Source organism: Dendropsophus ebraccatus, chromosome 1 (assembly GCF_027789765.1).
Source record: "Dendropsophus ebraccatus isolate aDenEbr1 chromosome 1, aDenEbr1.pat, whole genome shotgun sequence".
Taxonomy (NCBI): Eukaryota; Metazoa; Chordata; class Amphibia; order Anura; family Hylidae; genus Dendropsophus; species Dendropsophus ebraccatus.
The window spans coordinates 117,755,494-117,770,562 of record NC_091454.1 but is presented as its reverse complement, the minus strand read 5'-3'; the positions used below and the strand labels follow the sequence as shown (position 1 = coordinate 117,770,562).

General features: G+C 41.3%; 1 protein-coding gene across 1 annotated transcript in view; it reads right to left on the bottom strand.

Annotated features, from left to right (window-relative positions):
* Positions 1-7,305: 7,305 nt before the first annotated feature.
* Positions 7,306-15,069, bottom strand: part of LOC138797316 (chloride anion exchanger-like) — a 45,792-nt gene continuing 38,028 nt past the window's right edge. The window contains exons 20-22 of the mRNA XM_069977310.1: positions 14,656-14,801; positions 9,747-9,809; positions 7,306-7,772 (exon numbers count right to left, since the gene is read on the bottom strand). Coding sequence (XP_069833411.1) covers positions 7,749-7,772; positions 9,747-9,809; positions 14,656-14,801 — 233 coding nt within the window. The 3' untranslated portion in view covers positions 7,306-7,748. The remainder of the gene's footprint in view (positions 7,773-9,746; positions 9,810-14,655; positions 14,802-15,069) is intronic.

Genomic DNA, 15,069 nt, shown 5'->3' with positions numbered 1-15,069 from the left:
CAGTACTATTAAGTAGTATTTCTTGTGTTACATGTCTGCAAAAGTGTCAGTGCATGGAAATGGGGAGAGGGACTTGGCAAAGATATATATACTCTATATACACATATGTACACAGTGAGATTATTTGTGTCAAGCTAAAGCAGAACAGAAGCTAAGCTTGTATAAAAATAGCATCTTTGGAATGTAAAAAATGCAAAAAGAAATTGATTCTTTGGTTAACATAAGCAGGATATATTTTCCAGCAAACAATGGTTATTCTGTCACCCTGATAAATAACAGAACAATCAGGGAATTGATCGGGAGACTTGTTGATATGGGTTCACTTGTCACAGTAATTTCTAATATTTTCTATGGGCTATGTGTATGATGCTTATATGTATAAATAGAATAAATCAACAGGGGACTGGAAATTGGAGGGTTAAATTAGACTTCAAGCCAAGAGCTACTAAAACAGCAGCCCAAAAAAATCCTATATTTTCCAATACCCTCTTTGAATAATGGGATATTCTTTATTAAACAAATAAAGACTAACCAAATAGTAAAACGCACACTTTAAAATTACATGGATACTGCCAATATAGAGACGAATCAGAATGGTGAAATTGATGGCCCTATATAGTGTATAGAGTTGGCCTCTCCCACATATGTATAGCTAGAAAATGTACCCGGTGCTGCCCGGGTATAAAGTGTCAGTGTGTTAATAAGATTTGTTCCAAGGGTGCCCAGGAGGCAAATCTATGCCCTTGTTTTTTTGTTTTTTTTTGAAGGGGTAGTGCGGCGCTAAACAATTTTTCACAAAATAACACACATTACAAAGTTATACAACTTTGTAATGTATGTTATGTTAGTGAATGGCCCCCTTCCCCGTGTTTCCCTCCTACCCACGCCAGACCCGGAAGTGTAATGCACTATACTCACCTGATTCGTGTCGACCCCCGTCCGCCATCTTGGGACAATGATGTCATCTTCGGGCAGCTGGCCGAACTGCTCCATCTGGTCCTGTATACCTGTAGTATACAGCTGGTGGAGGTCATGTATACCTGTAGTGTATAGTTTGGGGTCCCCCCCCCTGCCGACTGCAGACCATAAGTAAAGTGTGTGAGCAGAAAACCTGCAGCTTATAATAATAAGTGCATACACAATCCTGCATCATCATAATCTTGCCTTCTTAGGCACTACCTTTCACCCTTGGTGAGGACAACACAGAAGAGGTTTCAAAGTTTCTAATACTGTAACCCCCCCTTGCAGGTAGCCCCCGTACTGTATACACTCACCCCCTTGCAGGTACTCATATACTGTATACACTCCCTCCCTGCAGGTAGCCCCCATATTGTATACACTCCCCCCTGCAGGTATCCCCAATACTCTATACACCCCCCACCCCTGCGGGTAGCCCCCATACTCTTACACTCCCCCCACTTGCAGGTAGCCCCCATACTCTATACACCCCCCTTCTTGCAGGTAGTCCCTATACAGTATACACTCCACCCCAGCAGGTAGCCCCCATACTCAATACACTCCCCCCCTTCTTGCAGGTTGCCCCCATAAAGTATACACTACATGCTGTATACATTCCCCCCTTCAGGTAGCCCCCATGCTGCACAAACTCCCCTCTGCATGTAGCCCCCATGCTGTATACACTCCCTCCCTGCAGGTAGCCTCCATATTGTATACACTCCCCCCTGCAGGTATCCCCAATACTCTATAAACCCCCACCCCTGCGGGTATCCTCCATGCTCTTACACTTCCCCCCGCAGGTAGCCCCAATACTCTATACACCCCCCACCCCTGCAGGTAGCCCCCATACTCTTACACTCCCCCCACTTGCAGGTAGCCCCTATACTCTATACACCCTCCCTTCTTGCAGGTAGTCCCTATACTGTATACACTCCACCCCAGCAGGTAGCCCCCATACTCAATACACTCCCCCCCTTCTTGCAGGTTGCCCCCATAATGTATACAATACATCCCCGCAGGTAGCCCCCATACTGTATACACTCCCCCCCTTCTTGCAGGTTACCCCATACTGTATACACTACACCCCCGCAGGTAGCCCCCATACTGTATACACTCCCCCCTTCTTGCAGGTTCACCCATACTGTATACACTCCACCCCAGCAGGTAGCCCCATACTGTACACACTTCACCCTCTCAAGGTTGCCCCCATACTGTATACACTCCCCTACTTCTTGCAAGTTTCCCCATACTGTATACACTCCACCCCCGCAGGTAGCCCCCATACTGTATACACTTCACCCCCTCAAGGTTGCCCCCATACTGTATACACTCCCCCCTGCAGGTAGCCCCCATACTGTATACACTCCCCCCTTGCAGGTAGCCCCAATACTGTGTACACTGCTTCCCTTGCAGATAGCCCCCATGCTGTATACATTCCCCCCCTTCAGGTAGCCCCCATGCTGCACAAACTCCCCTCTGCATGTAGCCCCCATGCTGTATACACTCCCCGCTGCAGGTAGCCCCCATGCTGTATACACTCCCCCCTTCAAGCAAGCCGGAGTGGGGAGCAGGTGATGTATACTCTCCGGCGGCAAGGGGGTAAACGGGGCGGGCTGCTGACAAACTCACAGCGAGATGTGCGAGTTTGTCTGCCATTGGGTGCACAGGGCAGGGATCCGCAGCGGATTTGCCCAGTGTGTTTGTACCCTTACTGTATTTATTTCTGTGGATCTGTTGTGAGGCAGCTGGCCCTACCAACCAATCAGATTCCAGCTCCCTGTGAAAATGAAAGTAGTAATCCTATTGGTTGCTAAGGCTTTCAACTGCCGTTTCTACTGGAGAGCTGCGGTGCTAATTATATCACCTGTGTGTGCAGTGTGGAGATTTTCCCATTCATCTCTATGGGGCGCACTTCCCCCTCCCCCTCCCCTCCTGTACACCTGGCAAAGACCTTCGCTCTAACCTGCCCGGACACCCAATGTATCTGTGGGCCAAATGTGAGGTCAAACGGTTCAGGCATTTGGAAGTCTATAGGGAACAGACAGACAGACAGACTTTCATTTTTATGATATAGATGGATCAGCTGCAGACTGGTTACAACTATATGCATGTATCTATGCTATCTAAAATTGAAGCTCAAGCCCCTCTCAACATGTGTCAGCACGCCTGGTGCCTTTGTCTCTCATCTGTACATGCATGCACCAGAAGTATGCATGTACAGATGAGAGACAAAGGCGGATGGCTGTCTTGGTTGAGACATCTTGTTCTATGTACCTATATGTTATTGTAGTCTTTTTTGACATATCATAGAGGAGCATTTCTTTCTGTCCAGACCCCTATTATTCTCACACCTTGCTGCGCTTTGTGGTTGACGTAAGGCCTTATTCACATGTTCCATAAATTTGTCTGTAATTACGGATCCAAAATTACAGACAAATTTAGGGCCCGTTGATTTCTTTTGGAATATTCACAATAGGACATGTCCTAGTGCGGACTGTAATTACAGAACAATTAGCAAATACAAATTTATGGCATCCGCATTTTTTACTGATGTTATAAATGTTACATTCATAATATCCACAAAAATATGAATTTCCTTATGGCTATGTTCACACATATATCTGTTTGGTCTTTTGGTCAATCTTTTTTCAACTAAACTAAGGAGTGACGCCAACAGGGCAAAATTATAATGAAAAGATTTTCCCAGTTTCTGTGTTTTCAGTCTACACCTGGTTTTGGTTAAAAAAAAAAAAACTGACAGACCAAAAGACTGACAGAAATACTATGTGTGAACACAACCTAAAGGAAAATTCCAGGCATGGACATTTTTTTTTCAAAACTGCCAGGGAGGGGGTGATTGAAAAAAATCACATGCACTTACCTCTCCGGCTCCAGTGCTGGTAAACTATTACCTTCCCCTATTTTGCACATCTGCAACAAATACGGATTGTAAATTCATTATGGATGAATTTGTTGCAGATTGCGAACTGCCTAAGACTTATTTCTAGTCCAGATCATTTCAAAGCATTGTTGCTACTCTGTCTCCCTCTTTTGACCATATAGTGTATTACACCACAGGTATTATTGAAAGAAATGTTTTTTAATTTAACCCCTCTCCCCAATGGTTTTTATTTTAGGAGATACATCTGGAATAAAAGCATCTCGAAATTAACTAGGGTAGTATTAGGATTTTTTAATGCAAAATTGCTGATTACTAGAAACTGGATTTCACCTAAGGTTCCATATTGTGGTAAATACTTGTGATCAAAGTGTTTTAGGAGTGATACCTGCTGTGAACTTTCGGGATTCAAAAGATCCCTTCGTGAGACAAGTTCATGAAGGGATCTTTTGAATCCCGAAAGCTCTAACAATTTTTTGTTGGCCATTAAAGGTATCACTCCTAAAATACTTTGATCACAAGTATTTACCACGATATGGATTTTTCTGGCTAACACGGTACTATACTATTTTTTTTTCCCTAACCTAAGGTTCCACAAACATAGGGATGTATAGGTTGTATAAAGTTATATGAAAATGTTTAACTTTCTTTAAAGTTGTGTCCATTTAATTTTTATTTTTCTCTGCCACAGTGAGGGGGTGGGGGAGGGTGGGGAGGGTTAAAAGGAACAGTGTTTTGATGGAACTGTCTTCTACTGTTTGTAATTTTTTGGAATAGAAAAAAAATAATAAAAACTTTAAACATGGCTATCAGTCTATTCAAAGAATAACTTACATCCTTTTCACATGGTCCAATATAGTGCATAATGTCTCAGAACAAAATGAGTCAACTGAGTAGCTTTGCCCTTTAGTATTAATATTATCCTAAAATCTGAAATGTTAATACAGGTAAATATGGTTAATGATAGAAATTAAAAAAAAGTAATTTCAACTTATGGTTACTTTGTTGTCTGGTCTAGAAAATCCCCTGGTCAGAAACTTAATGCAGAGATAAAGATCACATATTACTCTGTAGGAGCTGGCACATTGTTCCAGCTGCTGCAATGACCCCTTGCCCCCCCTTGGGCTGAACTTACTCCTGCCATTACTATCCAAATATAGTGGAGACCCCAAAATGCGCAGGATTTTGTCTCTCAGTGTACCATGCATAATGAACTCATGGCCAACCAGTTTACCACAGAGCGTTCCAAGGTGGCTAATCTCCAGGCCTTCCTATTGGAGTTCTGGGAACCAGCATGAGAATCTTTTGCAGAGACTGCCCTTCTCAATTTACCACAGGGTAACTCTTCTGTTGCCGACTACGCAATACAATTCTGTACGTTGGCTGCTGAACTCGACTGGAGCAATACTGCCCTAGTTGCCAACTTCAAGAAGGGTCTTTCCAGTTGGGTGAAGGACATCCTTTCCAGCCAGGACCTTTCACCCTTCTTGAACGACTTGATCTGTGTGGCTACTTGGATTGACGTATGTTTTTCTGACAGGGAGGAGGTCCGTCAAAAGCGTGAGCTGGTCCGTCTTTGATGCACTTTCCGGCTAGCACCAGCATTACAGGAGCATCCATTCCTTCATCCCCACCAGCATCCAAAGAGCCCATGTAAGTGGAGACAATTCACCTGATGCCAGAGGAGAGAACTAGCCTTTGGAAGCAGAACTTATGCCTCTATTGTGTTAGCTCCGACCATTTCCACCTGAACTGCCCGCAGTGTCCACAGCTGTCGGGAAACTCCTGCACCTAGGCCAAGTAGGAGAGGCCTCCCTAGGTGTAAACGAGTCCTCCCTACCCTTGTCCTTGCCGGTCGCGGTCTCAGCCCCATCTGGACAGAGACTTCAGTCCACTGCCTTTCTGGATTCCGCCTCTGCAGGCAACTTCATTGCTACATCCCTGGTTCAGAAGTGACAAACTTCTGACCATCTCCTCTGTTACTGGCAAGTCCCTGCTGCAGCAAATCCAACCCACCTTGCAGCAGGCTCTGGTTAAGACCAGTGGCCCCTTAGACTCAGCTCCCTGGTGCGGCCTACATCAGTGGTTCAGTGGATCCACGATTCCAGTCATTACACATGTTCATTGAATACATAGATCTCCCATAAATTCCAATAAGAATTTCCACACTAAGTAATCCCAACATTGTATTTGCAATGTAAAATTAGAGAAGGACAACATATATATTAGTATCACTAAATTTCTAGTAAGTCTATAAGTGATAAGAATTAGAGTTCTCAGTAGCTGCTGCTGTATAACCAGGAGGGAACAGGAAGAAAAAGGACAGTGGGCCCTTATGCTAGGCTCACCCAGCTGCCCCTGCCTACTTGAAAATTTTACTTAATTCATGGATAGTTGAGTGGATTTGTGGTTGGCAGAGTGATGGATAGCAGAGTATTATTGTTAATGGTGTGTATTCTGATTAGAGATTGGTCTCAAGTGGTGGCATGGATACCCTGTACCCTGGGCCCACACTTAAGCTAATTTGTCCCTCTCCATTTTGGAAGAACAAAGTATCTACCCCAGTGGTAACCTATTTATCCACCATATCAAGCACACTTAGGTAGTAGAGTAGGTACACTTATAATACGTTGGTAGTGTGGACAGGGTCCAAGGTGGTGTTCCGGTTATTTGTGTAGTACATAAATTGTGACACTCTTAGGATTCTGTCAGACACTTTTTTTTTTAAAGCCAAACTAAAAGTTGATTCAGAAAGACTGGGAACTATTTGGGAAGGACTTATACTTCTGCTTTCTGCTGGATCCACTTCTGGCTTTGGCTCAAAAACTGCAGTGACAGTTTTCCAAAAAACTGATGTGTGTGACAACAGCCTTATTAATATGCAATTTACTACTGAATTTGGGGGTGATCATATGAGCTTTTTGGATGTGGAATTGTATCTGCATTTTCATAGTTATTATCCTGTGTGTGTGAGAAAAAAAATCACTACAACTTGGCCAATGTATGTGCTTACAGTAACAGTTTCCTTTACAGTAACAAGAATCGATGGACTGATTAAGAGAAAGTGGATACTGAGAGGAAATCATAGGTCAGACTTTTGAAAAAGCAGTAAAACTACATCGTAAACTGTTAAAGAAGCATCCCCCCAACTATTTTTTTTACCATTCCAGCAAAGGGCTGGTGAAGGTACAGAGCTGTACTTCTCTCACTGCTTACCAGGTGCTCTGTTTTTCTGTTATAGCACTGGCTCCAGTCCTCCCTGCACTGCAATTCACACAGTGCTTGCTGTGTACACCGGAAATCACTTCCCCATTGGGACCAGGCTGGTCACACTGAGCAACAGCGGGATTGGAAGTGGCTCTGTGTCAGAGAAATGGAGTGCCTGGTAAGTAGGATGAGCATGGAAGCCAAAAAAAATCCCACTGTGGAACAGATTTAGCAAAACTGTCTAAAAGAAGATGGGTATTTATTTCCCATGGCAGACCAATTACATCACAGCTTTCATATTGTCAGTAGAGTTTAAAGAGTTTTTTTCGGTGGTATTATACATTGCTGACACTTTCCGCTTAGCACCATATGCACTGTTATTACTTAGGAACTGCAGGTAGGAACCCAACAGTAGTCAGTAAGTGTCCACACAACTTCAGTTTTACTTCGTAATTCATTTTATCTTTGTTCTTAAAATCTGACACTTTAGCATTATAAACGAAACATAAATAAATACAATTGTAGAAAATAAGTCTTCTGATTTCCATAGTCAATGGTTAATTTGCTGTCATTACTGTTTTTTCCTATTACGATAAATACTGTTGTTTCTTGTGCATTTCATTTGTGAAATATATTAACAGCACAAGTTAGCCCTCGCATTTTCATCCACTCACAGGTAGGATACCTAGAATTTTGTTTCATTTCCCATCTGAAAAAAAAATGAATAAAGTTGTATAAGTGCTTTCTAGATGAAAATTAGACAACATTCATTAAACAACATTCCATGGTAGATAGTTTTCCTATTATCTGTAATTGCCAATGGAAGGTGCATTTTACATCCCAAATGCTTTTCCATGATAGCAGAACTGGCATTGATAGGGGAAGAAGACATATTCCTGAACACTAATTTAATAGCATTGTAGAATGGATGTTTAATGCAGACTGGAATTAAGGAAGGGTAATGATTTCAATAGCTTTTCCCATTTTTTTTATTCCTGGTGTCGGGGAGCGAGTGGCCAATCCCTTGCCGATGCCGACAGCGTCCCTGGCTACCAGCCCAGCTGATTTGCTAGGGGCACGTCGGCTCATGTGCTCTGTTCTTGCTGCGATCGGGGCTTCACTGCCCCTGGTCGAGTGGCTCAGGTGGTAGCTATCTAATCAATCTGACTGGCGGGTGGCACCATCAGTCAGCCCTTTAGTGTGTTGCTGGGGCTAGAATTCCAGGCTCCATAAATACTCTCCCTTTTCTGTCCTCCCTTGCCTGTGATAGAGCCTAGTTTACTAGTGTGGCTGGACCTAGGGTTTGTGTATTTGGTATTCTGACCTCTGGCTTTTTGGACTTTGACTATTCTCTTGGATCTTGTTTTGTACTGCGCTGCCCTTGTGTTGCTGTTCTGACTCTGTTATATTGTGTTGTGCTTGTCTTGTCCTTGTTCTGTGTTCACTCATATAGCATAGGGGACCGTCGACCAGTTGTCCGCTGCCGTTAGGGCTGTTGAGGCAATTAGGCAGTGACAGCGGGGCGACTGCCAGTGTCAGAGAAACACCTGTCTTTTGTTGTCCTGGTCCCATATCCTAACACTGAGATTCAAGGCTTCAAGGTGTATCCAACTGTTCTAATCTATTAAGTAACTTTGTGGCCTTGCCTGTTACATAATGTGGTGGCACAACACAGAACCAAAATAAAAGATGTTCTAGAGTGATTATTTATATGGGTATTATGCATAGTTTCTACAAGTAGTTACTTTTTACCACCAGGTCTTTTTAGGTGCAGTATTTAGTGCTGATAAATGTATTACATAGCTTATATTTATTCTGACTGTTTTTCTGGTACATTGCTCTAAATCATTTGAATAGACTTGGTACTAAATCTTTAAATAGACAAAAAGGCTAAGTTTACACAACGTCAAAAATATTAAAAAGGCGGCCGATTTTCATATTTAAAATAACGTCCATTTTTGCCGAGATTTAACTGACTGCAATGCAGTGCACTGAAGTCAATGGGAAGACAGACGTCCAACACAGCGTATTGAATAACGGACGTTTTTGCCGGGGGCGTCAAAATAATGAACATGATCATTATTTTCGGACGTCTTTTGCAAACAGCCGACGTTTTTTATTTGTAGTTCACACACAGTTTTCCTTTTGTCACCGTTCTGTCTCCGTTTTTACTGTTAAATTCAATGGACTTTTTAATTAAGCCACATCCAAAGTCCAATTAGTAACCCCAAACTAGAATAATGTACAAACACCCGTCAGTGCACTAAGGGGAAGCCAGGCTGTTAAAAACGTCTGTTATTTTAGACTCAAAATGACATTTTAAACGGAGATGAAAAAACGTGTGAACATAGCCAAATAGTAAAGCTTATGAGCTTACTGCTGTATTCAATGTGTTAACAGTATGCAGTGCTCTTCTACACTACACCAGGGGTCGAGTGGTGCTAGAGGCCATGCCATTGGCCCATGCTGGATATTTGGAGCTCTGTTACAGAAAAGTTGACATTTGACTGTCATGAAGATACAAAAAAGTATGTTAGCACACAATTTAGATGAACAATTAGTAATGTACAGCGTTCAATGTAAACACTGGTCCAACTCTCATAGGAAAACCAATGTTACTGTATCCTATCTGGTACCTTACAGCTAAGTGAATATATGAGAGTTGAGCAATTCTCAAAATTACCCTTAATTCGCTGTTTATGCCTTGAATAGCAGCTCCATTTACAAAGAAAAGATCATCTGTTTCCTACAGTAAAAACAATGGAAAAAGAACATGAGGTTAAAGACAAAATGGGTATAGTCTCATTCACTGTAATTTTCTATTACTATTCATCATAGAAAATTTGGAAGTGTATCAGTGCACGAACATCACAGTTATGAATTCTAAATCATCTGTTTTACGCTTCAGTGCGATAGTCAGGATCTTGTTAAAGTGCAGAGTTACTGCTGTCACCTTGTGTTCCTCTTCATCCATACCATATGTATCGCACAATAAAGTGGATGTTTTTAATCATGTGGTGGGTGCTGCCCATTCTATTCACTTTATGGACTTACCTCATTGGATTGGTTTGCTCCTACTGCAGTGGAGGCTGGGATTCATGTGTGACGCAGACAAAGTAAGAACAGATAAGGATACGGCAACATCACTGCCCAACCGTACCTGCACTGCAGAAAAATCCCAGCCTCCACTGCAGTAGGAACCGCCCATTTCAATGATGTCATGAAGGGGGCAGGGACTATGGCACCGACATAGGTGGGAAAACAGGGTCACAACAGCCATGAAGCCCCACCCAGATAACACTGTCCACCAGTAGTAAAAAGCAGTTTTGACAAGAGAGACAAGTTTTATACAGATTAATATGAACTGTGCAGCATGATAACTTCTAAATGGTGCTGAGAACTGCACATATTGATAGGGGGTGAAAATATCACTTCAAGCCAAATTTCAGGAGAGTATAATAAAGAATGGAGAGACATCACTTTTTTAGGCAGGATTTGTGCTTTTCTAAGTTTTTTAGTTTTTGTTATGTTGGTATTTGTTATTGTACAGTATAATCAAATATTGAAAAGTTAACACACAAAGTGGGAGATTTATCAAACTGGTGAAAAGTAGAATTGTCTTAGTTGCCCCTAGCAACCAATCAGATTCCACCTTTCATTTTTCAAAGAACCTGTGAGGAATGAAAGGTGGAATCTGATTGGTTTCTAGGGGCAACTAAGACAATTCTACTTTACACCAGTTTGATAAATCTCCCCCAAAGTGCTTTAGAGATAAATATTTTTGTATTTTGGGTGTGATTGGCTTTTTTATGCAGTGTTTGTTTCTAATATATTTCTTTTAGACTTCTTAATAGTTTTTTTTAAAAAAAAAACACAAAACCACATGAACAAAATGTAAAAAAACACTCAAAATCACTCAAAAACTGCAAAAGTGTTTAAAAAAGATACTAATAGAACACTACAGCTAGATTCACACAATTAAATACAAAAAATACAGCAGTAAAAAAGGAAAAATATGGCAGTTTTTCTAATCTAAAGTCTACAGAAACAACCGTTATTTCAATGTGTGTACAGAAAGATATTTCACAGACTTTAATTTATTATATTATTAGACAATTTATTTACGGCAATATTGTTTTTACTTTGAGCAAATCTATCTTTATATGGGTAAGGGTAAGAATATAAACTTACTATCACCTATCTGCTCATAGTCTGAAACCAGGAAACATGTATTTGTTTTGGGGGATCTTAGTTCTATACCTCCAGGTTGTATTTCCTGATTGAGCAGTTCCTCAGTACTACAACTCTCCGAGTACATTGCTTTCCCTCAGATGTTCTTCCACCCAGTCTACTGCCCTCCCCCAGCACTCCTCAGAGCTCCCCACTCAAAGCTGTTACAGAACATCACATTTTACTGAAACCTATAAGTGAAGTAACAATGTCTACTCTTTCTTCAGCATCATTCTTCGCAAAGCAGCATGCTGTAAACACACATCCCTCTCCCTAAACATCACAATAAAGAAATTTCTATATATCTATCTGACAGGGAAATGGGGATGTAGATTAAAAGAGTTAATCAGAGATGGTGACATTATCTAGGGGCAGACAAGAGACAAGATCTAGCCTGGCAGCTGGAAACAATACCTATTTGATAGTACTTCTATTTTCAACTTCCTGTCAAGGATGAATCATAAAAAAACACCCTGGGGCGGTACTATTAGCGGTAACACGATATTAGTAAGTTACCTTATGGTTTTATTTACATACAGTTGTCTGATACCTGAAAACCCCTTTAACCCCTTAAGGCACCATGACAAACCTTGCACTTGTCGGCTATTCAACCATTTAAATGCTGCTGTCTGAGCTGACGGTGGCATTTAAATTGCCCAGCTGCACAATAATCTTTATGCACTGGCATGGATCGACTCCCGTTATGAGATTGCGGGGAGATGATCACGGGGCCTCTGCAAGGCTGCCGACGCTGCCTGTACTCAATGCATTGCTCTCCTAGAGGGACTATAAAAATTTGTAAAAAAAATTACCCCCTTTTTCATAAAAAAACAAAAACAAAATAAACATATTTGGTATTTACAGGATAGCTTAAAATAAGGCATCCCCTGATGCCACCAGGGTTATGCTGGTTTGGGATGACAACTACTGTACAGTATATAATAAATGTTTTTTTTTTGTTGTTCAACAATTAGTGTGAATTCTGGAAAAATTCATGGAAAAATAATCGCCTGAAAATAAGACAAAGCGCATCTTTGGGAGCAAAAATTAATATAAGACACTGTCTTATTTTTGTGGAAACACTGTAGTTAGTAAACTTTATACTATGGATAATTTTTTTCTTACTGGGACTGTACTGTCATTCAGACTCAGCAGTCCCTGTGCTTCAGTATTTATTATCAACTCCTTCCTTATGTAACAAAGTCTGTCTTCCCTGGATCAAGGTTGTGCTACACATTTTAAACCAGTAAAACACATTTATTTTTGCATAATGATGCTAAAGCATATGATGCCTTGGAGAACTCATACCAGTGCTTAAGCCCCTATTACACAGGGAGACGGAGATGAGCAAATTAGCACTGTTAGCGCTCGCTTGCTCCTCTTTCCCTGCTTGCTGCAGATGTTGCTACACGTCGGCAGCAAGCGGGTGAGTGCAGGGGGGCCAGGGGAGCTGCAGGTGGGCTGCCTATGTGGTCGCTAGATCATCCGGGCAACCCATAGCAGATAGTGGTAGTCTGCTGCCGCAGCTTCTATTCCACGCAGCGAAAGCAGCAGATCGCTGCTATATGAGAAAGGGCAGACTAGATGGACCCCGTGGTCTTTTTCTGCTAACAATCGTCTATGTTTCTATGTCTTTCAACATGTTAAAAGACAAACGACTGCAATGATCAGCCGACAAGAACGATGTTGGCGGATCGTTGCAGTCATTTGTTTTCTATTACACAAGACAATTATCAGCCGTCATGGCCGATATCAGCCAAATGCAGCCGATAATCGTTTCGTGTATTAGGGCCTTTGGAAACTGAACATGTTTTCTTAACAGTACATTGGTTAATTGTTTTTCCAATGTAAAGATAACCACAAATGAATACTTTTACATAAACTATGAATTTGGTGCTACAGGTAATAAAATATCTGAATTCAACTATTGAATGCGACTACTAAAATAAAAAAAAAATTGCAATTAACCAGGTATCACAGGGAAATTGCATGGAAAAGCTTCAGTCAATATTTAAAATGTTAAAGTGTCATTATAACTTTCAAAATCTAAACCAACAGTAGATGTGATATAAAGCAAGTTTGCAATATACAGTCAATTTTTGTTATCATGGGAAACACAGGACTTCCTTCTGTTAAGACGCTTTTTTTTTTTCAAAGAGTCTAAACACAGGAAATCTCTCAGGTCATCTGCGCTCACAGAGAAGACAGTCATTTGATTGATGGACACATTGAGCCGTGACACTCTGTCCAGGTCAGACTTCATGGGGGAGATTTATTAAACTTGCCCCCTTGGTGTACGCCAGGGAGAAGGTGCAGATTTGCCCCTCCTTCCTGGCCTCCTCCTGCACCTGATGTACAATGATTTACTCCTGTTGTTAGGCGTAAATCGTGGCAGAGATGTCTGTGCCTGCTGGCGCAGATCAGGCCGGATACACTAAGAGGCGTGTGCTTTATATCACATCTACTGTTGATTTAGATTTTGAAAGTTATGACAATCACACTTTAAACTATATTTTGGGCAATCACAAACTTAATGTTTGGTTAAAGTTATGGAGTGTGTTTTTAAATGAGGTAGATTTAGGTTATATACAAAAGTGTGTTTGCTAAATGGCCATTTGGTTTGTATCCACATCCTGTGACCACTGTTTGCACGAGCTCTGATACATATCTTTTGATACACTCATATCAATACAAATACCACAAACACTGCATGTGGGATTCCAGCCATATAATGCTTGTCAGAAAAAAAGTGACATAAGTGTAAAGCCACATGTAAGGTGACCTATTTATAAGAACATACAGAACATGCATAAACTTTTATTGGACACTCTTAAAACATTAAAGACATATGAAATGCTTAGATTGATTAAAGTCTTCGAGCTAAGACCCCCTTTGATTGTTAGATATAGCCGGATGAAGTGCACATCAGCACATATCACTCCCTGGCCGGCTGCTCAGTCCAACTGATTGCAGATGTCAGGTTTTATAGACCTATTATGTAGCCCGTCTCCTCCAATCAGGTTGAGGTGTGATGTTAGGCATGCTGCCACTAAAACTAATGATCGGAGGGGGTCTCAGCTCTGATACCTGACCAATCAAAAATTTTAACATGTCTGTGCAACATCTTAGGACTTTACTTAAATGACAGTAAGGCTAAGTTCCCACTATGGCATGTTAGCATGCCCCAAATAATAATGATGTCCACAAATAATAATCATAATGACAGCATGTTCCCATAGTGGCAACATAGCCTAAAGCTCTGAAAAGTTGAAGTGAGCTAATAGATGGGCTATTTTCATACAGAACATGCTGCACAGCACCAGCACTATACCTCATTGTGTTAGCAATAATAAGAAGGTTACCTTGTGTTGGCTACTTCCTAATGCGTGTTTAATGCCTTTTTTTTCTAGCACATGAAGAACTGCGTCATGGACGGTGAGAAAAAGCATTGAAGTTTTAATGTCATCATCAAAAAACGAACTTTTCTTTAACTTCTCCACCACAGAATCTATTGGATGCAAAAATGCTAGTGTTAATTCAGGTAAACTCTACACAACAGCTCAAATTTACTATTAAATTAGCTCTATAGATCAATTTAATTTTAACTGAAAGAGATCACCATCTCACAAACAAATCATAGCATAGTAAAGGGAATGTGCTGTCAAAGATTACCTGTTGTTTAACCCCTTCACGTCTACAATAGGTATATATACCTTCCTTGACCGAAGGGACTTTAAATGTTTGTGGAGCCACTCCAATGTGAGTGGTCCCACACA